The sequence below is a fragment of the Pongo abelii genome, chromosome 9, assembly GCF_028885655.2.
Source record: "Pongo abelii isolate AG06213 chromosome 9, NHGRI_mPonAbe1-v2.0_pri, whole genome shotgun sequence".
In the NCBI taxonomy this organism is placed as follows: domain Eukaryota; kingdom Metazoa; phylum Chordata; class Mammalia; order Primates; family Hominidae; genus Pongo; species Pongo abelii.
The window spans coordinates 92826856-92853338 of record NC_071994.2 but is presented as its reverse complement, the minus strand read 5'-3'; the positions used below and the strand labels follow the sequence as shown (position 1 = coordinate 92853338).

General features: G+C 40.0%; 1 protein-coding gene and 1 pseudogene across 2 annotated transcripts; both read left to right on the top strand.

Moving 5' to 3' along the window:
* Positions 1–3582: 3582 nt before the first annotated feature.
* On the top strand, positions 3583–9546 carry LOC100459067 (tripartite motif-containing protein 49D). 2 transcript variants are annotated; one of them, XM_054526215.1, is made up of 6 exons: positions 3587–3997; positions 4183–4278; positions 6009–6239; positions 6949–6971; positions 7850–7947; positions 9047–9546. In XM_054526215.1, the coding sequence occupies exons 1-6, from the start codon at positions 3587–3589 to the stop codon at positions 9544–9546; spliced, it is 1359 nt and encodes a 452-aa protein (XP_054382190.1). The 2 variants fall into 2 exon arrangements, with proteins under 2 accessions (XP_054382191.1, XP_054382190.1); XM_054526216.1 differs by lacking the exon at positions 6009–6239 and having other exon boundaries at positions 3583–3997.
* Positions 9547–21029: 11483 nt separating this feature from the next.
* LOC129048875 (cell adhesion molecule-related/down-regulated by oncogenes-like) lies at positions 21030–25973 on the top strand (annotated as a pseudogene).
* The last annotated feature ends 510 nt before the right edge of the window (positions 25974–26483 follow it).

Here is a 26483-nt window from a genome sequence, read left to right as displayed (position 1 = left end):
GGTAGAACATCACGCACCAAGGGGAGAAAAGCATGAAAATAATAACTCATATTTCACCCATGAGATTGGCAAAGTTTTGTAAATTCAATAAGAGACTTCAAATTAGTAGAATGATTTGGTTAGTCAGAGATTTCTCTTAGAGTGGTAGAAACCAAAACAAGTTTTATCTTCCTGTTGGACTTCTCTTCGAATATCCTATGAACGTACTAAAGCAGCATTTAAGGCTGGATGAGGTGGTTTATACCTGTACTCCCAAGCACTTTGGAAGTCCAAAACCAGAGGATCACTTGAAGACAGGAGTTGGAGAACAGCCTGGGCTACAGAGCCATACCCTGACTCTATGAAAAGTTTTAAAAATCATTAGCCAGGTGGGATGGTGTGAGCCTGTAGTCCTAGCTACTTGGGAGGCTGAAGCAGGAGGATCCCTTGAGCCTTGGAATTCAAGGCTGCAGTGAGCTATGATTGTACCACTGCACTCTGCAAGGAGACAGTTTCTCTAGAATAAATAAATGTGCCCTTAGAGGAATGCCTGTATCTTGGATGATACATCAATAAACAGTATAAAATGCATCTTAGTTAATTTCCAGTGTATGTCTAATCTGATAGGATTTAGGTTACATATGATTCATTTCAGTCATTGTTTTTTAAGGAGTGATGATAATTTAATCAGCGGTGCAAAGGCGTGATCTACATACTGCATAAACCTAATCATCTTATTCTCTACGTTTCTCAATACGCCACCCACTTAAAGAGGTGGGTGTGGTCTTCGCAGATTCTTATAAAAGGTCATAGAAGAGACAAGCTCAGTTTTCTCCAAAGGAGAAGGAGCGCACTTAGAGGGAGCTGTGTTTTGGTGACCTCTGAAATTCAGTACTGCGGCGAATGAGCTCCTGACCTTGAGGAGTACTTCACAGAATTATTTCTTGAAGAATCATTGTGGGAACCATTCAAAGAACCCAGAGGTGAGTGAAACTTATATTGATAAAATTATATCTTCTTTCCTTTACAAAATAATAAATTACGGTGTTAAAAATATCTCATTATCTTAAATCTACACGATGATACCACTTGTAATTCATATTCTTACTATTGATTTTATGAATTATGAGGATACTAATTGTTGTTATTTTGCGTTTTCTATCATTCTTCAATATAGTTTTGAAAAAATTGAAATATCTAGTGTTTGCTGCAACAGATATGTATGCATAATGAATATATGGAGTTGATATTTATACATGTATGTACACATAGGTGTGTGTAAATATATGTGTAATGAGTGTATTAATATTATACAATTGAATTGAGAAGACGTGAATGAATGTTAATTCATTCAGCATTTAGACATAAGTTTAAATTAGCAAGGTAATGATGAGAGATGCAAAATAGTGGAACTGAAAAAAATGAGAAGGCTCCCCAAAACATCCTTGTTTGGAAATCAAAACACAATTTTTTCACCAAATAAATATATAAGATATAACTTGATACATGATGGTGGTTGCCATCTCACTTGAGCCTTAATCTTATTAAATGATGAAAAGTTCCTTAAAATGACTTAGATGACCTCTGGAGAATATTTACAATTCTAAGATTTTTCATTTCTTTCACTAAAATTCAGCAGTGTTATTAAATAAAGGAGAGTAAAGAAAAGGACTTAAAATTGCCAAAGACCATAGTTTATATATTAGTCAGGGCTCTCCAGACAGACAGAATCATAGGATGTATATGTATACATGTGGAGATACATTCATGAGCCATTTCAGTCAACCACAAACCACACATGGTGGTCACATAAGATTATAATACCAGTATGTTTGCTGTACCTTTTCTGTATTTAAATATGTTTACATACTAAATAATTACCACCGTGTTACAGTTGCCTACAGTATATACTACAATTGCCTACAGTATAGCATGTACTTACAGAACATGCTATACAGTTTTGTAGTCTAGGAGCAATAGGCTGTACTGTGTACCATAGGTGCGTAGCAGGCTATACCATCTAGGTTTGTATAAGTATATTCTATCATGTCAAAACAATAAAACCACCTGGCTGGGCGCAGTGGCTCATGCCTGTAATCCCAGCACTTTTGGAGGCCGTGGCGGGCAGATCACTTGAGGCCAGGAGTTCAAGTCCAGCCTGGCCAACATGGCAAAACCTCATCTCTACTGGAAAAAAAAAAAAATGAAAAAATTTGCCGGGTGTAGTGGCATGTTCCTATAATCCCAGGTACTCAGGAGGCTAAGGCAGGAGACTCGCTTTGACCCAGGAGGTGGAGGTTGCAGTGAGCTGAGATTGCACCACTGCACTCCAGCCTGGGTGACAGAGTGAGTCTCCATCTCAAAAAGTAAATAAATAAAACCTCCTTACACATTTCTCAGAACATATATCTGTCCTCAAGCTACACATGATTCTACACGAGAGGGAATTCATCAGGAAAATTCGTTTGCTTGATTATGGAGTCTGAGCGGTTCCAAATATAGGCTGTCTTTAAGCTGATGTCCTGAGGATACCGGTATCTTGACTGAGCTCAAGGCTGAAAGCCTCAGAACCAGCTTCAGGAGAAAGAAAGAGGAAATTGCCTTTCCTCTGGCCTTTTCCTTTTATCTGAGCTACCAGCTGATTGAATGGTGCCCACTCACATTGAGGGATGATGGTCCCACTCAGCTCTGCAACTCACATGTCTCTCTCCTCTGGAAACACCTTCCCAGACTCACCCAGAAACAATGCTGCACCAGTTCCCTAGGTGTTGGTTAATCCAGTCAGACTGATACTTAAAATTCACCATCACACCATAGAAATATAATTACACCTCTTTAAGTTTAACAAAAATCCTACTATATGTTAGTTCAGAGTTTGGGTATCCCTAGGAGAAGTAAATTTAATCCACGAGAAAATAAGAAGGCCCAATATCTTCAATGATTTTTTCTCTTCTATTCAACCTAAATTGGTTTATTTGGCTGTTCTTTTTATGTGTTTATTTGGTTGGTTGATTGGTTTTTCTATTTTGTTTTGGTTTTGGTTTTTTATTTTACTTTAATTTTATATTATTTTAAGTCCTGAGATAAATGTGCAGGACGTGCAGGCTTGTTACACAGGTAAACATGTGCCACGGTGGTTTGCTGCCCCACTGTTGTGTCTCTCTCTCAAAATATATCATAGGACCCTCTAGCCATCTTCTCGTATTTCTTTGGCCAAGGCAGTTTTTCCCACTCTTTCATACTCATTCAGCAGTTATATGAAAGAAAAATAGGAACAACTACAATTTATTCTAGGCCACTTAGAATCAAACCCAATTTCCAGATCCACATTCAGAAAAATGGGAAATTGAATAGATTAGTATTATGTTACAGGCAGGAACTAGGAGTAGAAGGGGTTGTGAGTCACCTGGTCGGTAATATCTAGTATAAAGCTAGGAGCCTCTCTCTGTGTCAGATTTTTATTTTTGTTATGGAAGAAATAGTTTGCTGTGCTTTAATGAACACTGTCAAGAGAGGAAACTATAGCTATCACTTATCTCCACACGTTCAGAATCTTTTCATCAACCCAGACCCCAAAATGACATGCTGCTCTTTCTTCCTCAGAAACATGAATTCTGGAATCTCGCAAGGCTTCCAGAGGGAACTCACTTGCCCCATCTGCATGAACTACTTCATAGACCCCGTCACCATAGACTGTGGGCACAGCTTTTGCAGGCCCTGTTTCTACCTCAACTGGCAAGACATCCCAATTCTTACTCAGTGCTTTGAATGCATAAAGACAACGCAGCAGAGAAACCTCAAAACTAACATTCGGTTGAAGAAGATGGTTTCCCTTGCCAGAAAAGCCAGTCTCTGGCTATTCCTGAGCTCTGAGGAGCAAATGTGTGGCACTCACAGGGAGACAAAGAAGATGTTCTGTGAAGTGGACAGGAGCCTGCTCTGTTTGCTGTGCTGCAGCTCTCAGGAGCACCGGTATCACAGACACTGTCCCGTTGAGTGGGCTGCTGAGGAATGCCGGGTAAGTGATGCCTCTGGAGGTCTATTTCTATAAAGGACACATGAAATTCCTGTGGGCCTATTTTCTTGGAGATTGGGATTTACTAGGGACTTATTTGTCTCTCATTCTGGGCCCCCTCCCTATGAGACGGTCTGCATGTTACTTTATTGTCTTCACTGGTGCTTCAATTTATGGCTCTTTTGCAGGAGAAGCTTTTAACGAAAATGCAGTCTTTATGGGAAAAAGCTTGTGAAAATCAGAGAAATCTGAACATGGAAACCACCAGAATCAGCCACTGGAAGGTTAGTCCTGTACTACGCTACCTTCTCCAGGAACTTATGTTAGGCAAATGGGTGACTCTTAAAATAGGAACTTCATATCAAACCGTAATGTTTCTTGGAGTCCATTAAAAAAAAATTAAAAAAAGAAAACATTGAGAAAAAGTGGCCTTATTTCTTATGTAGAATAGTATGACTGTTAGATGGGATTTCTAACAAAACCATTGATGTTACCCAAAGCATGCTGGTTTGTTTTCATACAAACCTGTAGCTATACACCAACAGATACAAGAAACTGGGTCATCTCACACCATTCTATATGTGCTGGTGGGATAAATGCTTGGCACAAGATTCATCTGGCAGTCATGGAAAGCTCAAGTGAACCTTCTGAGCCTGTGTCAGCATTAATCTGAATGCTGGTGGACAAGTAGTATTTGGAATTGCATGGAAAATTTGAGGCAGAAAGAGTGAGGGGAAATCTAGGGCAACCATGAAATTAAGAATCTCAACTAATTAATATTGAATAATCCATAACATATGATGAGAAAAGTGGTGAGAAATATGGATTTGTGTCTTCAGGGAGACATGCAAACATGCCCGAAATACGGGAACTAGTATCTAAATATAAGGAGAACTCTGAGGACTTCAGAGAAATATTAAAAATGATTTTCTCTTTGTGGATGTATACTCTGAGGGTACAATAGCTAATATTAGTGTGTTGAAAAGTATTTCATAAGAACCTAGTCTATGTTGAATATTAAATTAGAAAATTTGCTAGTATAGAAGAAAGAAAGCATCTTTGTCCTCACAAATCATACAATCCAAATGAGAGAGGCAAAAATGGTCAACATGCAAATATGTGCAATACATGATGGGTTCGAGTGTGGTAGGTTCTTTGTTGGAGAATAATCAAGCAGGGAAGTGGAAAAGGACAATAGAGGCCAGAAACTGAAGATTAATGTCTGAGTTTTAAACAGGGTGGTCAGAAAAAAGACTCACTGAAAAATTCAAATTGAACAAAGTTTGGAAGAGGAAGGGGAGCACGAAAGTGTATATGGATATATATGTGGACCATGAGTGTGTATACATGTATATGTATGTGTGTGTGTGTGTGTGTGTGTGTGTAAAATTCTAGTTGGAGAGAATAGCATATGCAGTAATTTTGAGTTTGTGTATATTTGGAGGCTTGGGGAACCGCAAAGAAGTCTATGTTTCAGATTGGGATGACTTAGAAAAAGAATGGAAGGAAATGAATTCAGGGAGATAAAGATGGCCAAATCATAAATGCAGCCTTATTAGGATAGGTTTTGCTGGGCGAAATGCATTTAGCTGGACATGTTAGTCTAAGGTCATTTCACATATAATGAGTTTAAGCAACTTGTTACATATCTCAGAAATAGAAATAATTATTTCCTTTCTAGTCACTATAGCCTATACTCCAACTCTTAAGCGTGAACTGTTCTTACTTTTCCATAAATATGGGTTGGAATAGAGAAATTCAAATTGTTGTTGTTTTTTTATTTCCAACTATCTTAGAACACACATTATCTTGAATAAATTAAATGTAATTGGTCAGATACATCTATGTTGATCTTTATGCAGAAAGAAAGGAAAGGAAAAAAATTTGTGGATTCTAAGAACTGGCAAGACTGAGGTTTAAACTGTTGGATGTTCGAGAGACAAAAGTAATCAGTGAGATTTAATAGGAGATTGATAAATACATTTGTCTTTTAACTAACCCATTATCACTGCAGGATTATGTGAATGTAAGGCTAGAAGCTATTAGAGCTGAGTATCAGAAGATGCCTGCATTTCATCATGAAGAAGAAAAACATAATTTGGAGATGCTGAAAAAGAAGGGGAAAGATATTTTTCATCAACTTCATTTAAGTAAAGCCAAAATGGCTCATAGGAGGGAGATTTTAAGAGGAACGTATGAGGAGCTGAAGGAAATGTGCCATAAACCAGATGTGGAGCTACTTCAGGTACAAACTCACAATGTGGTTTCAGGTTTTTGACTATTCACATGTATAAGTATTTTCCTCATGGCTGAAATCCATCTCCCTACCTTTATTTCCATGATGTGTTTCCAAAAACACATTCGCATAACTAATGCTACTTTATTGGGAGAGTATAGCCCTGCCAAGGGACTCTACCAGGGCAGAGGTCCCTCCTACTTTATCCACCAGCTACAAAACTTTGTGGAATGGTCAAGGTAACAGCCCAATAACTATTCCCCAACTAAGTCAATAATACATTTTGGGTTGTCAAACATGTATAAAATGGTGGGTGATTCATTTACATTTAGGTTAATTTGAGGACATGGCAAGATCAGAAGTTCTGGGAATCTAAGCTCACGTTAATATTATTGTGGGATCCACTCATTTGGGTAATAGGTTCTGGGAAGGATGACTGAGTAGGTTATTCGAGGTTACCATGGAGCATAGACTCTCTGGGCCTCTTCTCCCTTCACTTCTTTAGAGAATGTCTTCAAGACTCAGACCTTCCCAGGACATTAATTAGTGACAATATGACTGACTGGGTTTTTCATTATAGAAGAAATAGAAAATGCTTTGTAGAAGAGAAGATGGTACAGAAATAATATCTTGAGGAACTGACTCCAAATTTCACACTGAACTGAGTGAAAGCTGCATGTTGTGAACTGCACTAAATCTTTCTATTTTTTTTTTACAGGCTTTTGGAGACATATTATACAGGTGAGTGTGTACCTGTATTTTAGCATATGTTCTTTCACTTTCCACGAATATCAAAGCAGGCTCTGCAAAAGTCATGGCATAACTGATTAAGATATTGATACTGCTTTATTTTTTTTTTTTGCATCTACTTTCATTCCCACACCAGAAAAGACAAGAACACTAAGTAAATAAATACATAAATAAATAAATAGTGAAGCAAAATTTAAAAAAAACACGTTTATTCCTGATTTTGTTTTATTGCTTAAAAGCTTGCATAGGGGAAAGATGAAGTTTTGTTTTGTGGATGGTGAGAAAGTCACCAGAGGAAGCAGGAGAAAAGTGGGGGAAGTATTTTAGCAGTGAAAAAGTTGATGATTTGTTGTTCATACCTATATTCATGTCAGTTAACAGTTCTGAAAAATAGATTGAAAAAACTGTGGAGTGTTAGAACTGTGTAAGTCTCTAGGGAAGCTTGTTTCTAAAAGGCAGGTCTAGCTGCCTAGAACAAGTTTCACATTCTTTATCTTGGAAAGGAAGCAGCAGATGCAGCAGTCTCCCCGGAACCCCTCTATTTTAGACAAAGATGTCACGGGAGTCTGCCAAGAAGTGGAACGCAGAATTTCTTTTCTAAATATTCTCAAGGCCATAAGGCTAAGGAACCTTACCCATTTGGGGCAAAAAATAAGAAAGATCGGACTGAATACTGACTCAGACTCTCCCACTATGCTTTAAAATTCAGAAACTGTAAATAGAAATTAATTTCAAAAAGGAAGGAATAATTTTTGAATTATCAAATTTGTGGGTTCAAAGGATTCTCACGAAATATCTTTTAAATACAAGTAGTGATTTTTATTTATTTTATGGCTGTAGATGTTGTAACTGCAGGTTTTTCCTTGCAGGAGTGAGTCCGTGCTGCTGCACATTCCCCAGCCTCTGAATCTAGAGCTCAGGGCAGGGCCCATCACTGGACTGAGGGACAGGCTCAACCAATTCCGAGGTAAGTCTCCACCCATAGGCAGCACTCCCACTATCTAAATATTATTATTGTTAGGATCACATAGGTAATATTTCACCCTTTATCAAATATTTTACTACTTTATAGACATAAGTGGACAATATAATCATGCAACCCTTTTGTATCTGTGTCTGTATAGTCAGATTTATAGCATTAAGTTTGAAAGATGGTGAAAAACAAATACATTATGGCCTCCTATGTACTGACTAATGTAATTGGAAAAAGGAGTAGTGTAGCAAATTTAAAAAAGGAGCAAATGGAACAATGCTCAGAATGAAGGTGAGTTATTCAATGTTAAATACAAAATTTTACATTTCTGTAGTATATTCATTTGAACAGCTAACAACTGTTCTTTTGGGGAATATAGTTCACTGGAGATTTTTGGGTTTTTTTAATTTTTTAAATGGATATATACTATGTATTTCCAAGAAAATCAGTTAATGGGTAAAAATGAAAAGAAGAAATCATTTTGTGAATACAAGTAAAATTATAAACAAAAAGAAGTTCAGTTTAATTGCAATATGAAAAGCTACATGTTAAGTCTAAAATCCAGCTTCAGTCCCAAGCTAGCATGGAGGGCCACAGAGAGACTGGTAAAAGATTTTGCAGAAATCTGCTTCAAATTATCCCTTATGACATGTACTTACAGATTTTTATCCACTTCTCTGGAGCGGCTCTTGAGTAACTGAAAATCTTCACATTCTTTCCAAAATGATAGCACTAATTTTTAAGAATAAGAAACATTTCTAAATAATGATCTTGATAACAGCATAGCATTTAAAGCATATAATGCGCAAATTTTGCTTTGAAAATTGGATTGAAAGAAGTTGGTCTTACATTTGGCTCTCAGTATGTAAGTTTTCAAAATATTTTTAATATCTGTGGTTAGCGTTTTGTTTGTCTTGTAGATAATATTAATCATCCCTATACTTTATTAGAAGTTACAAGCAAAAGTTTCCTTGTGACTTTACATTTCTTGGTAAATTAACTTCTTGATAGAACAATTTTTGCTTATTTACACATGCCTATGCATGTTTTCTTTCTTTCTTTCTTTTTATTTATTTATTTGTTTATTTTGCAGTGGATATTACTCTGGATCATAATGAAGCCAACAGTCACATCTTCCGATGTGGAGATTTGAGAAGCATTTGTATTGGATGTGACCGTCAAAATGCGCCCCATATCACTGCAACACCTACAAGTTTTCTTGCATGGGGTGCTCAGACTTTCACCTCTGGCAAATATTACTGGGAGGTCCATGTGGGGGACTCTTGGAATTGGGCTTTTGGTGTCTGTAATAAGTATTGGAAAGGGGAGAATCAGAATGGCAATATATGTGGAGAGGAGGGACTCTTTAGTCTTGGGTGTGTTAAGAACGACATTCAGTGCAGTCTCTTTACCACCTCCCCAATGACACTGCAATATGTCCCAAGACCTACCAGCCACGTAGGTTTATTCCTGGATTGTGAAGCTAGAACTGTGAGCTTTGTTGATGTTAATCAAAGCTCCCCTATATACACCATCCCTAATTGCTCCTTCTCACCTCCTCTCAGGCCAATCTTTTGCTGTATTCACCTCTGACCAGAGACAAATCAGAAATGTGTTCATCTGCTGTGGGAACCCCTTTATCTCAGAAAGCCCTCTTCCTTGTGCCTTATCCAACAGGACAGATAGGTTCTGTTTTATGTCTTGAATTGCATTCTAATGTTATTAAAACTCATTTATTGTGTTACTATTAAATGAGGTAAAAACACTAAAAGTATACGTATTGGTTCTTTATTAATTAGTTTTTGAAAAGTCATTATTCATGATCCTGGCATAAAATATATTCTCTGTTTTATTTTTGTTTATTTCTGACTGCCACTGAGTGAAATGATAGATGACAGACATGTCTGAATGGAGTTAAAATCAGTGGAAGAGAGTCGGGATCTTTTGCCTCATGCAAAAACTTGGAGTGAAGTCTTAACGATAACTGGGAAATGTTGTTTTTCTTTCTCTTTATCTAACTATATTGCACTTATCCATCATGTTTCATTGTACTAATCTATCCTTTGAGTTAATACCATTTGACCTTCCATGCTGGGCTTCATTTTGGAATTCTTGCCACATATATAAATAATCCTGCATTATTAGTGTGCTCTTCTACATTGAAATACACAAGGTGATCAGAACAATGCTGAATTAATTGAATTTTTTCAAAAAGTAACCAAATATTGACTCGTACCTCAAAACACACACAGTCATTTCCAAATAGATTCAAGTCCTGAAGGTAAGGGGAACATGATAGAATATTCTCATAAGGATTTCTTAACAAGGACAAAAATTAACAATTAAAAAAAAATTAGTTGGTTTATATTAATGATGACTTCTGTGTTTCAAAAAACATGATACAAGAATTGAAATGCAAACCATTAGTGGAGAAAAATATTCACCCGAACATATATAAAATACAATACAATACATGTGCATGATGAATACTTAAAATGTATTTTAAGTATTTTTCCAGATTCTTCCAGAGTGGCGTAGAATAAACATGGATGGCAGAGTCAATGATGAGATTAGCTGTGGAAATGGGAAACCGTTTTTTGGAGGACAGTAGTAATGCTGGGAACTTATGAAAACAACCAAGTATTCAGTAGCAACTAAAATGTGTCTCCATAACGTTATTTTACAGATGCATATCTGAAATCTGAAATTTGGGAGAACATTCTACTAGTGTTCTCTAGTGAGAAAATACAGCTGGAAGGAAGATGGGAGGGAAGATGAAGGAGAGAAACAGAATGCATTTGAGAGAAAATGCTATTTAGACTAAAATAGAATACTGCAGATACCACGACAAAGTGGTTAAAGTGTGTCTTATGGAGCAGAAATGGCAGAAAATACCACAGTAAAGAGATTTACAATTGGATTGTTAGTTCTGGCTTTTATTCTGTCAACGTTGTAGCTTCTAAACACATCAGTGCTCTCCTTTGATCCATGTGCTAATTAACAACCTACACTCTGCCCCCTCTCCCGGATTCTTTCATCGTTTTAAACCTAATCTAATTCTAATCCAGCTGGTCACTGTAACACATGTAATCACCTAAGAATTTTAAAAATATATTTGATGAACTAGTGAATATACCTCATTCTCAACAAAAATACTGTTTGAGAGGAAAAGTCAATGGTATTTACAACCATTTAAGTGCATCCACACATGCAGGCATATACATATATATGTATATATTTATGTATCTGAGTTAATTGCATTAATCAGAGTGCCTACCTGGATTAGGATTACACTGGGCTTTGCTGATGAAAGAATTCAGAATGTTGTTTGGTTACCCTGTAATACCTATATGAGTATATTAACCCTGTAATTTTACTACTGCAGAAACTCCCTTAGATGTAATCAAGGATGATTGTATAGGGATGTATATTGTTGCACTCTTTCCAATCCTGAAAGAGAGAAAAATAAATATACTGTAATGTGGAAATTGTTTAGAAAACTAGAATGCATTTTACTAAACCCTGTAAAAACCAACGCCATCTATATGTATTAATATATCGATACAAACAGAATTTTCTTTTATCTCTTACGTGACTATAATTCCTATTTTTCATTGGTATTTTTATTATGGACAGACATAGTATTTTATTACGGATGGATATAGAAACAAAAATAATTCCCTCTACAGAGGGTATAAAAATTATATGTAATTATATATATTATATATAATAGGTAAATATTTATATTTTTATATTTTATATAAAATACATTTTATATAAAATATATAATATATATTATATAAAAATATTTATATAATATATATTGTATAATATAAAACATTATATATATATTATATATATATAAAATACAGGGACGCGATTAGTTTCTGCTGGTGTGGAGACAAGTCATATCATGTCTGGGGGCCATGATGAGAGGAGCAGTCAGAGGATTTCTTGCATTGTGATGGGTGCATACAAGTTAAACGAGCTACTTACCAGTAGAATTGATAGCAGGATAACGGCTAGGGTTACTTCGTATGAAATTGTTTGGGCTACAGCTTGTAATGCACCAATTAGTGCATAATTTGTATTTAATTGCTCTTCCTGGTCATAGAATAGAGTAGACGGCTAGGCTTGATATTGTTAGTAAAAATAGGAGGCCCATATTAAAATTAGAGGAGCTGGTATAGGGATGGGGGTTCACAATAGGAGAGCGAAAGAAAGGGCCAGGGTTGGAGCAATAATATAAAGGTTAATAATAGATGTTGAGGGCCATAGGGGTTCTTTGCTGAAAAGTGTTATTGTGTCAGCGAATGGTTGAAGCAGTCTCTAAGGGCTTACAATGTTAGGCCCTTTGCGTAGTTGTATGTAGCCTGAGTTTTCGTTAAATAGGTGATTTAAAATCAATACCGATAATAATGATAATAATTATTAAATCGTTATATTAATGATAACAATAAATTATTAATATTAATTAATAATAATGATGGATATTAACAATTGATAATGATCTTATTAATTAGGAAACAACAATATTAGGTACCAATAATTACTATTAATATTAATAATATGAAAACTTTTATTAGCAATTATTTCTCAATATTGATATTGGCAATTAATATTCATGTTAATAATAAATTAATAATAATTAATAATAATAGTACTCCTAATACCGCAGTGCATGCACACCCACCTATGACATTGTTCCTAATGTCCAGGGAGGGAGAGAGCATGGTATTACTTTCAATATTGCAGTAGGTGTACACCCACCCGGTAATAGTGATCCGAATATCCAGGGGGTGGAGTATGCCGTTACTCCCAATATAGCAGTGGGTGTGCACCCACCCGGTGATATTGCTCCTACTATTCACGGAAGAAGAGAATGATATTACTCCCAGTATCGCAGGGAGTGTACGCCCGTTCTGTGATATTGTTCCTAATATCCAGAGGGGTAGAGGGTGATATTACTCCCAATATGGCAGGCTGTGCACACGCACCCTGTGATATTGTTGCTAATAATATCCAGGAAGGGAGAGGATGATCTGATTCCCCATACAGCAGCAGCTGAACACCCACTCTGGGATACTATTCCTAATATCCATGGAGGGGAGAGGCTGATATTACTCCCAATATCGCAGGGGGTGTACATCCATTCTGTGATACTGTTTTTAATATTCAAAGGCGGAGAAGTTGATTTTACTCCCAATATCACGGAAAGTGTACAAACCCGTGTGATATTATTCCTACTTCCAGAGGAAGGAAGTAGGAGGCGTACACCCACTCTGTGATATTTTTCCTAATATGCAGGGCGGGAGAGGACAATATTATTGTTAATAGCGCAGGATGTGTACATCCCCCCTGTGATATTGTCCTTAATATACCAAGGCGAAGAGGATATTACTGCCAATATCGCAGAAAGTGTACACCACCCCAGTGATATTGTTCCCATGATCCAGGAGAGAAGAGGATGATATCACTTTCAGTATCACATGGGGTGAACACGCCCCCAGTGACACTGTTTTGAGTTTGAACGTGGGAGAGGATGGTATTTTTCCCAATATCACAGTGGTTATAAACACTTCTTTGATATTGTTCCTAATATTCAGGGGTGGAGAGGATGTTATCACTCCCTATATTGCAGAGGGTGTACACGAATCTGTGATATTGTTCACAATTTCTTGGGGGGGATGATATTACTCACAATATAGTAAACATGCTGTGTGTCCAACATGGGTCATGATATCCAGGGAGGGAGAGGAGAGTGATATTATTCCCCATTTCGCGGGGGGTGTCCACCCCGCCTGTCATACTGTTTCTTATATGCAAGGGGGAGAGGATGATATTACTACCAATATCAAAGACCTGTACAGCCCCCCTTGTGATATTGTTCCTAATATCCACGTTGGGAGAGGATGTTATTACTCCCAATATCACAGAGGGTGTAGACACCGCCTGTGATATTATTCCTACTATCCAGAATAAGAGAGAATGATATTACTCCCAATAGTGCCGGGGTGTACACCCCCCTTGTGATATTGTTCCTAATATCCAGGGAGGAAGAGCATGATATTAATAACTCCCAATATAGCTATGGGTGTACACCCACCCTGTGATATTGCTCCTAATATCCAGGGAGTAGAGTATGACATTACACCCAATGTAACAGTGGGTGTACATCCACCCAGGGATATTGCTCCTAATATTCGTGGAAGGAGAAAATGATATTACTCCCAATATCACAGGGAGTGTGCAACCCTTCTGTGATATTGTTCCTAATATCCAGAGGGCGAGAGGATGATATTACTGTCAATATCGCAGGCTGTGTACACCCACCCTGTGATATTGTCCCTAATATCCAGGAAAAGAGAGGATAGGACTCCCCATATAGCAGGAGGTGTAAACCCACCCTGGGATATTGTTCCTAATATCCACGGAGGGAAAGAGCCCGATATTACTCCCAAAATCTCAGGGGCTGTACATCCCCTCTGTGGTATTTCTCTTAATATTCAAAGTCGGAGAGGATGATATTACTCTCAATCTCGAAGAAAATGTACACTCCCGAGTCATATTGTTCCTAATATCCAGAAGGGGAGAAGATGATATTACTACTCATATCGCAGAAGGTGTACACCCACTCTATGATATTCTTCCTCATATGTAGGTTGGGGAGAGGATAATATTGCCAATATCGCAGAGAGTGTACACCTGCCCTTTGACATTGCCCTTAATATTTCAAAGGCGGAGAGCATGACATTATTTCCAATATTGCAGAAAGCGTACACCTCCCATTGATATTGGTCCCATGATCCAGGAGAAAAGAGGATGATATTACTTTCAATATCACAGGGTGTGTACACGCCGCCAGTGATATTGTTCCTAATTTCAACAGGGGAGAGGATGATACTACACACAATGCCGCTGGGGGTAGAAACACTCCTGTGATATTGTTGTTAATATCCAGGGGGAAGAGGATGCCATTACTGCAAATAGTGCAGAGGATGTAAACCCGTCTATGACATAGCTGGTAATCTCCAGAGGCGGAGAAGATATTACTCACAATAACATAAACACGCTGTGTGTCCACCGTGGATCCTAATATCCTGGGGGGGAGAGGCAGGGTGATATTACTCCACTACTAGGATTTTACCTCTACTGCCACTCTTGGTTAACACCCTGGGACATTACTTTCCATATTCTAGGAGGATGGCACTAGCAAAATCACAGGGGGTGCATACCCTGCTATATTATTCGTAATGTTGTAGGGGAATGTTCATCCTGATGTCACAGGACTGTACACACTGTGATATTATTCACAATACCCTAGCGGGACATTAATAATAATGTCACAGTGTGTGTACACCTTGTGGTATTATTCATAATATCCTAAGGGGAGATTACTTTTATTGTCACACGGGGTGTGTTCCCTTTGATATTATTTGTAATGTCCTAGAGGGATGTTACTCCTTGTGTCACAGGGTTTGTCCACCTTATCAAATTACTCTTATTATCCTTATCAGATGTGACTCCTTATATCACAGGGGGTGTACACTCTGTGATATTGTCGTAATATTCTAGGGAAATGTTACTTTTAATGTCGCAGAGGGTGTACACCATGTGAAATTATTCATTATAGTTTTTGTGGGATGTTACTCCTAACATCACACGGGGTGTACACACAGTGTAATATTCTATGGAAATGTCACTCGTAAATCACAGGTCCTGTACACCCTTTAATATTCTTCGTAATATTCTAGGAAAACGTTCCTATGAATGTCACAGGGCATATACACCCTGTCATAAAATTCGTAATATCCTAGCGGGAGTTCACTACTAATTTCACAATGCATGTACACCCTTTGATATTATTCGTATTATCCGAAAGAGATATTACTACTGATGTCCCAAAGCATGTACACCCTTTGATATTATTCGTATTATCCGAAAGAGATATTACTACTGATGTCCCAAAGCACGTACATTCTCTGATATCATTCGTTATATGCTCGGGGGATGTTACTTCTAATGTCTCACGGGGTGTACTCCCTGTGTTATTTTTCATAATATCCTAGGGGAATTTTACTTTTAATGACACAGAGGGTGTACACATTGTGATACTATTCGTAGTATTCTAGAAAGATATTACTCCTCAGGTCACAGGGGATGTACACCCGGTGATATTATTCGTACTATCCTAGGGGACGTTACTCCAAATGTCACAGAAGGTGTAAACACTGTGATATTACTGGAAATGTGTCAGGGAAATGTACTCGTAATGTCAAAGGGCATGTACATCATGTGTGCACAGCCCCTGTGATGTTCTTTGTGATATTCTCGAGGGATGTTAATCCTAATATTACATATGCTGTTAACTATGTGTGAACACCTTTGTGATATTATTCCTAACATACTAGAAAGATGTAACTCCTAACATCACATGGGGTATACGCCATGTGTGTACACATTCTGTGATATTATTCATAATATCTTACGGAGATGCTCATAATTTTACAATTATTTGCGTAATATTTTAGCGGCATGATACTCCTAAAGTCACAGGAGGTATAAACCCTGCGATATTATTCAGAATATTCCAGGGGGATGTTACTCCTAATGTCACAGGTGTGTATGCCCTGTGATATTATTCACGCTTTACTAGTGCAATATTACTACTAATGTCACAATGTGTGTACACCTTCTGATATTATTCATAATATCCTGGGAGGATGTTACTGCTAATGTCATAAGGGTGTACACCCTGTCTTATGATTAGCAATATTCCTGGGGGATTTTAATTTTCAAATCACATGGGGTGTCAACCCTGTGATCTCATTCATAATATCCAAGGAAGATGTTACTCCTAATGTCACATGGGGTCTACACCCTGGGATATTATTTGCAATATCCTAAAGGGATGTCATCTTAATGTCATAGGGTGTGTACACCTATTGATACTATTTGTAATATCCTAAGGAGATATTACTTTAAAAATCATGGTGGGTGTACATCATGTGTGTACACCCTGTGATATGATTCACAATATCCCAGGGAGGTATAACTTTAATACCACAGCAGGTGTTCTCTATGTGTGTACACCCTGTGATACTATTCATAATATTTTAGGAAAAATGACTCTTAATATCACAGTGGGTGTACACACTGTGATATTATTCGTCATATCCTAGAAGTATATTACTCCTATTGGCACAGGGGTTTAACATCCTGTGACATTATTCATAGTAATCCAGGGGGATGATACTCCTAAAGTCGCAGGGTGTGTACACCCTGTGATATTATTCGTAATATTCTAGGGGAATGTTAATCCTAACGTCGCAAATGTGTACACCCTGTGATATTATTCACAACATACTAGCTGGATATTGTTACTAATGTCACAATGCACGTAAACCTTGTGATATTATTTGTAATATCCTAAAGGGATGTTACTCCTATTGTCACAGGGGGTGTTCTTTCTGTGCTATGATTGGTAGTATCCCAGGGGGGTGTTACTCCTACCATACAAATTGTGTACACTTTGTGATATTATGCGTTATATCCTAGAATGATGTTACTCCTCATGTCAAGGGGGTGTACATCCTGTGATGTTATTCTTCACATTCTAGGAAGAGGTTGACTCCTCATATCACAGAGGGTGTACAATCTGTGAAGTTATTCGTAATAGTTTCAGGGGATGTTACTCCTAATGTCACACGTGGTGTAGAAACAGTGATATTATTTGTAAGGTTTTTTGGATGTGTTACTCCTAATATCACAGGGGCTGTACACTGTGTCATATTATTCTTGATATCCTAAAGAAATGTTACCACTAATGTCACAGGCGGTGTATACCGTGTGGTACTATTCCCAATATTGTAGGGTGATGTTACTCCTAATGTCACAGAAGGTGTTCACACTCCGATAATATTCGTAATATCCTAAAGGGATGTTACTACTGATGTCACAATGCGTGTACACAATCTGATATTATTTCTTATATCCTCGGGCGATGTTACTTCTTATGTCACAGGGGGCGTACTCCCTGTGATATTATTCATAACATCCTAGGTGGATGTTACTTCTAATGTCACAGGGGGTGTACCTTTTGCGATATTATTCGTAATATTTTAGAAAGATGTTACTCCTGACGTCACAGAGGGTGTACACCCTGTGAAGTTATTCCTAATAGTTTTGGGGGCTGTTACTCCTAATGTCACCCGTGGTGTACACACAGTGATATTATTGGTAATATTTTATGGAAATGTTACTCCTAATATCACAGGGGCTGTACATCTTGTAATATTATTCATAATATCCTAAAGAAATGTTACCTCTAATGTCACACGTAATGTACACCGTGTGATATTGTTCCCAATATTGTAGGGGGACGTTACTCCTAATATCACAGGGGGTGTTCACAATGTGATAATTTTCATAATACCCTAAATGGATGTTACTGCTAATGTCACAATACATGTACATCCTCTGTATTTGTTCCTTATATCCTTGGGGGAGGTTACTCCTACTGTCACACGGGGTAAACTTCCTGTGATATTATTCATAATATCCTAGGTGGATGTTACTCCTAATGTCACAGGGGCTGTACATTTTGTGATATTATTTGCATTATCCAAGAAAGATGTTACTCCTCAGGTCACAGGGGATGTGCACCCTGTGATATTATTCGTATTATCCAGGGGACATTACTCCAAATGTCACAGAAGATGTGGACTCTCTGATATTACTCGTAATGTGTCAGGGAAATGTACTCCTAACGTCACAGGGCATGTATGTTATGTATGCACACCCCCTGTGAAGTTATTTGTAATATTTTTGAGGCATGTTAATCCTGATATTACATATGCCGTTATCCATGTGTGAACAACTTTGTGGTATTATTCCTAACATACTAGAAGGATGTAACTCCTAACATCACATGGGGTATAAGCCATGTGTGTACACATACTGTGATACTATTGATAATATCTTAGGGAGATGCTACTCCTAATTTTACAAGGTATGTACATTATGTGCGTACACCCCCTCTGATATTATTTGTAATATTCTAGGGGAATGTTGCTGCTAATGTCACAGGGGGAGTACACCATGTGTATTACATGTATATCACATTTTTACACTACTTTCCAGGAGTCAATCAATTTTGTCAATCAATTCACTATTCTTGTTGCCCAAAAGGGTAGAGATAATCACAGATCACAGATCTGTCTAGCATTAGCTAAGGACGTTTTGTTACAGAGACGGATGCATGTGTGTGCCTGCGCATGTGTGTGTGTGTGATTCAATCCTAAATCGAAGGTTTAAACGTTGTGTGGGTAGAAGATAATTCATTCTGACTCCTGGCTTCAGAGTCCCATGTTTATTGGGAGAAAAGAGAGTCAAGCTGGGAAGAAGAGTAGTCCTGTGCCCTCCAGAACTGCAGCATGCTTGGGAATTGTGAGGCTTCCTGCTTTCCAGGAGATTTTGGAACTAGGAGGATGTCACCAGTGACTAGCACAGTACCACCTTCCTTACATCTGCCTGTCATCCTTCCTCAGGGCATCCAAACGTGGCCCTCTCCTTAACTCCTTCCTCTGCTTCTCTTCTCACAACCCTGGGATCTGAGCACTCTCTTTACCTGTGCACAGTATCTACTTAGGGAAGCCCCAGCACCTGCTGCAGTCAGGGCTGCAGCCCTGAGCTGAGCCTAGTAGACATTTTGTGAACTAAAGATAGAGCAAGAAATGTAAATTAGTGCACCCACTATGGAAAACATTCTGTAGATTTCTCAAAGAACTTAACACGGAGCTACCTTTTGATACAATTATCTCATTCCTGAGTACATACTCAAAAGAAAATACATCGTTCTACCAAAAAGACACATACTCTCCTATGTTCATGGCTGCACTATTCAAAATAGCAAAGGCATAATCAACCCAGGAGTCCATCAATGGTAGACTGTATAAATAAAATATGGTACATATACACCATGGAATACTATACAGCCATAAAAAGAATGAAATCACATCCTTTACAACAATGTGGGTGGAGCTGGAGGCCTTAATCCTAAGCAAATTCTTGCAGGATAGAAAGCCAAATGCTGTATGTTCTCACTTACATGGGGGAGCTAAATACTGAACACACATAGACATCAATATGGGAAAAACAGACTCTGTGGACTACTTGAGGGTGGCGGGAGAGGGATGGGTTAAAAAAATGCCGACCGGGGGCGGTCTCTAAAGCCTGCCTTGCCTGTCTCTCTCTGGGATCCATCCTCCTCCTGCTCCTCTCCTGCTCCTGTTGGGCTTTGTGACCACCTGGTTACCTGTAGGTAGGCCTCCATTTAGAGTAGCATTGCCACAGGGATGGGTCCTGTCCCTCCGCACCCCACCCGCAACCCAGCTACCCTCCCCTGAGCCCTGGTTCCCGGTCGAGGCCACACAGCGCAAGACCTGGGACCTCGCGGCCCGCTCGCCCTACCCAGCGCCTCTGCCCTGGCGTGCGAGGCACTACACCCTCCTCTGCCCTGTGCCGGGCCTGAAGGGGCCCCTTCAGATCACAGCCACCACAGCAGCCGCTGCCTCACGCCGGAGGGCATGACACAGGGGTGGCTTTCCCAGCTGGCTGCCACATAGGAGCTCTAGATGCTTAGCCCGCCCCGTGGAGAGACCTAAAATCAAGGCATGACTTAACAGCTTATTTTGTAAGAGAAAAGCTCAACCCAAAGGCAGATTGTTAGTTTGGACTTTATTGCAAGGAGAACTGCTATGATGTGCTTTTAGCACTGAAGTGAGTTCCAGGCTAAGAACAGAAAGTGGCTTCTCTGCTTTCCCTCCCAAGCACAAGTGTATTCACCTTGCAGACTTGAATCACTGAAGGTGTAAGCCAGCTGTTACTCTCATTTTGGGAGACACCCTGTGGACAGCATGAAGACTGTCCCTGATCAAAGTCTTTAGTAAGCAGGAAGGAGTCAAGGTTAAAGAATGTGTTTGCTTACCCTGGACTACAGTATTTTGGAAAATGAACCAAGGCTTAGGTTTTGCTCTGGAAGCCTGTCCTGCCTGCTTCTGTAATCTGGCCCTCTGCATCCAGATCTTGGACCTTTATGGACACCACCGTCTGTTACTCTTACGATTCTCTGCTCTGTTGGGAGTTCAGACGTGGCACCTTATTTCACTTCTGAGCTACCCTCTGCTGTCCAGAAACTTAGTGGACCTGTAGAATTATATTGTTGTGCTAAACCTGCGACCACTCACATCTCAAGGTCGCATAATGGAAAAAATAGAATAGAAACATGGAATATATTAAGATTCATTAGGGGACTTTGACAATTTTTTTCTCTTAACTCCTTCCTTTTGGGTTACTACCAATGCATTTTCAACAACAGGTCAATGTTGTTGTAAGTGGTCCTGTAACAGTATCCACAGCAGTTCTTGGTGATTTTGATTCATCCACAAAGCATTTTATTACAGCAAAATAATAAAGGTGCTTACTTCATTGGCTGCAGGGTACCAGAGAGTAACCCCAAAGCTGAGGTGTGCGCTAAAATCCAGGGACAGTGGATGAAGCCTTCCACGAAGAATTACTTAATCCCTCCATGAGAACATCTTTAGATTTTGAATGTACCCTTAGAGGATGAGGGATCACACAAATGTGCAGCTTATAATCCGGCCACACATGAATTAAAAGTTGAACCCATTGGCCAAAAACTCCTTGTGAGTCACCTTTCTTCAGATGATTTTGGCATTCTTCCCCTGCTCGTTCACAGGTATTAGCTGTTCATTCACATAGCCCTGTACCTTTGGAGTGTATGTTTAGTGGGGTCCTGGCTCCTCAAGTGTGTTGGCTAAAGAACAGGCAGGATATTGCCCCGGGAAGCAACTGGAGAAGGTTGTATTCTCATCTTGCCATAGATAGCATTGACCCAGTGGACTCTGGAAATGATTCCTGCATGGTGGGAAACAACTCTGGAGATGTAAAACGTGGCATACATGATTAATGTACTTGAACACGCTCCTACTCTAAGGGACTACAGGATCAGATAGTGTCTCTATTTTCCACAGTATACTTTATCTCTGATGTTTGTAGGAACCCAGCTGCCAACCATAACTGGTTTCATAATGCACAGCCTAATCATCCTTCCTCAAGACATCGAACTGCAGGAAACTAACTGAAATTCAGTGGGGTTATTATGCAAGATACTAGGCTACATCAGTGTTTAGCAGATAATGAGGCTGGATGTATGCAGTCTACTGGAAGACTTGAAATAGAAAAAGGCCATGGATTCAAGCCAGTTATAATTTTGGCACCAGCAAGCATAAAAGTGGTAGATGGAGACTTTGTTTACTCTGTCCTGCAATGCTACCAGGCTCCTGGGTCCGGTCATTTGTTGGTATGACATCCACGGATTGATAACCAGCCATCTGTCTTAAGTCTTTAGATCTAAATCCCAAAAGTCACACTTCTCAAGACCTGGAATCTTGGACCTAGAGCCTGTCTATTTCATCATGTCCCAAGCTGGCTTGAGCTCTCTCCATACTCAGGCTGTGATGCAGGAGCATGTGGAGAAATACATCTGTGAAGCTACAAATGAACATGGTACCAGCCAGGCAGAACCACCTCTCATGGTTGTTCCTTTTGAAACAAACAAAAGCAGAAACAGTTGCACTTTTTGATGTTACTCAGAATAATGAAAAAAATAAAAGATGGTTCAGAAAGTGGATTATTCAGCTCATTTCCAGAGAAAGTACATCCCAGTGCAGTGGAATCACCCAGTGCAGTGGAATCACCAGAGAAAAATGCTGGTGGCATCTCTGTTCCTGAGGTCCCCATCAAATTGAAACCCTACAGACCCCCATAGCAGATACATACAACCTGGTGTGGAGGGCAGGCAAGGAAAGTGGACTGCCCATCAATGCCTACTTTGTGAAGTATCAAAATCTGGAGTATGAAGTTGGTGTGGTGGGAAGTTGGCACAGGGTTTGGATCCCAGGAGGTGAAAGAGAGCTTCATTTAGCTGAAATGGAGCCATCTAGTCCTTATGAACTCTCGATGGTAGTAAGAAGTGCTGCAAGTGAAAACCCACCTGCCATGCTTACCTTCTGAACCAGCAAAGAAAAAACAGCATCATCCAAAAACACCCAGGCATCCTCTCAACCCACAGGCACCCCCGAGTATCGTGTTGTTTCAGAAGCTTCAAACAACAATTTTGGAGTGGTGCTTACAGATTCATCTAGGCACAGTGGCGCTCCAGAGGCACCAGATCACCTGATTATCTCCACTGCATCAGAGAGGTTGGTCTGTGTCACTTGAATTCCTTGGGCAAATGGGAATTCTTCAATCGCTGTCTTCAAGGTCAAATATAAATGGATGAGGACCAGTGACTGGCTGGTGGCAGCTGAAGATGTCCTTCCTTCCAAGATTTCTGTGGAAGTTTGTAGTATAGAACCAGGTTCAACATACAAATTTAGGGTCATGGCTATCAACCATTATGAAGAGAGTTTTCAGAGTTCAGCGTCTCATCCGTATCAGGTGACTGGGTTCCCCAAACTTTGTTCCAACTGTCCAATAATGGACCTCACATTGTATACACAGAGGCCGTCAGCGTTACTCAGATTGTGCTAAAGTGGACATACATTCCGTGAAATAACAATAACACTTCCGTTCTTTTATATCTATTACCGACCCACAGATAACAACAATGACAATGTTTATAAGAGGGATGTTACAGAAGGTTCAAAGGAGTGGGACATGATTGGCCATCTGCTGTCAGAAACTTCCTATGGCATTAAAATGCAGTGCTTCAGTGAAGGAGAAGAAAGTGAGTTTAGCAGTGTGATGATCTGCGAGGCTAAAGTCAAATGTGTTTCTGGAGCTTCTGAGTATCCGAAAGGCTTGAGTACCCTTCTGAATTCCTCAGGAAGTGAAGGAAATGCGAGGCCAGCAACCAGCCCTGACAGAAGCAGTGACCTGTTATATTTGATCCTTGGCTGGATGCTGGGTGTCTTGGGCCTCATTCTTATTGTTTTCATTGAAATGTGCCTGTGGAAGAATCGCCAGAAGAATATCATACAAAAATATGACCCTCCAGGATACCTCTATCAAGGATCAGATATTAATGGGCAGATGATGTAATACACCACTCTCTCAGGAGCAAATGAGATAAATGGAAGTGTTCATGGAGGCTTACTGAGCCATGGCGGTCTCAGCAGTGGCTGTTCCCACCTTCACCATAAGGTTCTCAATGGAGTCAGTGTAACTGTGAAAGGGAGCTTAAATGGAGGACTTTCCTCTGGGCACACCAACTCTCTTACAGCAATGGGAATGGAGCTGGAGGTTGCAATCCTAAGCAAATTAACGCAGGATCAGAAAATTAAATGCTGTTACGTTCTCACTTATTATTGGGAGCTAAGCATTGAACACACAGAGACATCAGTATGGGCAAAATAGACTCTGTGGTCTACTTGTGAGTGGAGGGAGAGGGATGGGTTTAAAAAACTACTTATTGGAGGCGGCCTCTACAGCCGGCCTCGCTTGTCTCTCACAGGATCCCTCCTCTTACTCCCGGCATGCTCCGGGCAGCCCTGAACCCGCCCGGTTACATGTCCACTCCCCTCCGCCTGGAGGAGCGCCGCCGCGGGGGCGCGCCCCAGGTCCCCTACCCTGAGTCGTGATGCCAGGCTCCAGAGTCAAGGTGCCAGAAGAACCAGGACCCAGCGCCTGCGTCCTGGCCTGCAAGACACCGCGTCCTCCTCTGTCCTGCGTGGTGCGTGGAGGGGCCCCTTGGGATCGCAGCCGCTGCCACCATAGCCGCCTCCATAGTAGCCGCCGTGGCGTCGGAGGGAAGGACCTGAGGGTGGCTTTCCCAGCCGGCTGCCCCACAGGAACTCTGGATGCTTAGCCTGCCCGGCCGAGAGATCTAAAATCAAGGCATGACTTAACAGCTTATCTTGTAGGAGAACAGCTCAACCCAAAGGCAGATTGCTAGTCTGGACTTTATTACAAGCAGGCCTGCGGTGATGTTTATAGCACTGAAGTGAACTCCGTTGTAAGTACAGAAAGTGGCTTCTCTGCTTTCCCCCCGAAGCACAATCATATACACCTTGCAGACTTGAATCACTGAGGATGTAAGCCAACTGTTACTCTGAGTTTTGGAGACTCCCTGTGGACAGCATGAAGACTGATCAAAGTCTTTAGTAAGCAGGAAGGAGTCAAGGTTAAGGAATGCATCTGATTACCCTGAATTGTAGTACCTTGGAAAGTGAACCACGGCCTGGGTTTTGCTCTGGAAGCCTGCCTTGCCTGCTTCTGTAATCTGGCGCTCTGCAGGTGCATCTTGGACCCATATGAACACTGCTGTACGTTACCGTCGTGATTCTCTGCTCTTCCATGAGTTCAGACTTGGCACCTTATTTTACTTCTGAGCCACTCTCTACCATCCAGAAACGTGGTGGACCTGTAGAACTACATTGTTCTGCCAAACCTGTGACCACTCATAGCTCATGGTTGCATAATGGAAAAGAGTAGAATAGAAACATGGAACATATAAAGATTCATCAGGGGACTTTGACAAATCTTTCTCTTAACTCCTCTCTTTTTGGTTTCTATCAATCCCTTGCCGACAATAGCGTTGGTATTATTTTGAGTGGCCCCCTAACAGTATCCGCGGCAGTTTTTGGTAATTTTGGTTCATCTGCAAAGTGTGTTATTACAGAGGAGGAAAAAAGTGCTGTCAGGTTAATAGAAACGATGTCAGCTGTTATCGCACAGAAAATCCAGAAGAGTTCAGCAGAGGAGACAGCTGTGTCTATTCAGAAACAGACGGCAACAATTTACGTTGGAATCCTCTTATTTTGCCACCTATCTCAGAGGACGGTGCTGAAAAGACAACATGGCCTCCGCCTGGTGTTCCTTTGGACGGCCCCTCAGTGGTCCTCCAGCAGCCCCAGGAAACCAGAGGATGTGCAAACAACCAGTCATCTTCTGACTTCAAGCCTGTAACCAACCGCACAAAACAGGTCTGGGAGTGAACGGTGTGAAGGATCTTAATTCAAATCAGAGAAAATCATTCTTTATTTTTTTTGCAGTATAATGTCATGTGAATGTGTCTTAAAAATGTGTGCCCTTTTGTATAATATATGCCTTCAAAGTTTTCTTACCCATTGCTTCCTTGCTCTCAGTAAGAAACAACCTTGTTTTGCACAGCTTTCAATCACTTGGAGGGCAGAGAGATCATTCCATATTTTCTAACAACTGTAGTGGCAGTAAGAACTCCTCATGCAAACGATTCCATCTCTTGGATGCTTCAGCTTAGAGGAAATGCAGGGGCCAATTGAAGGTTGCCACCAGTCAGGTTTTCAGATGGAAAACCGTCTTTTAATAGTGTATTATCAGACTTTCTGAGAACATTTTGAAGTCAACCACGGTTTTGACCCAGTGTTTATAATAGCAGACCTGGCTGATGAATTTTAAAAGAGCGCCTTCCACTAAAGTGGTAGTGTGACCAGACAACATTCTCCCTATCTGCACGCGGGCACAAG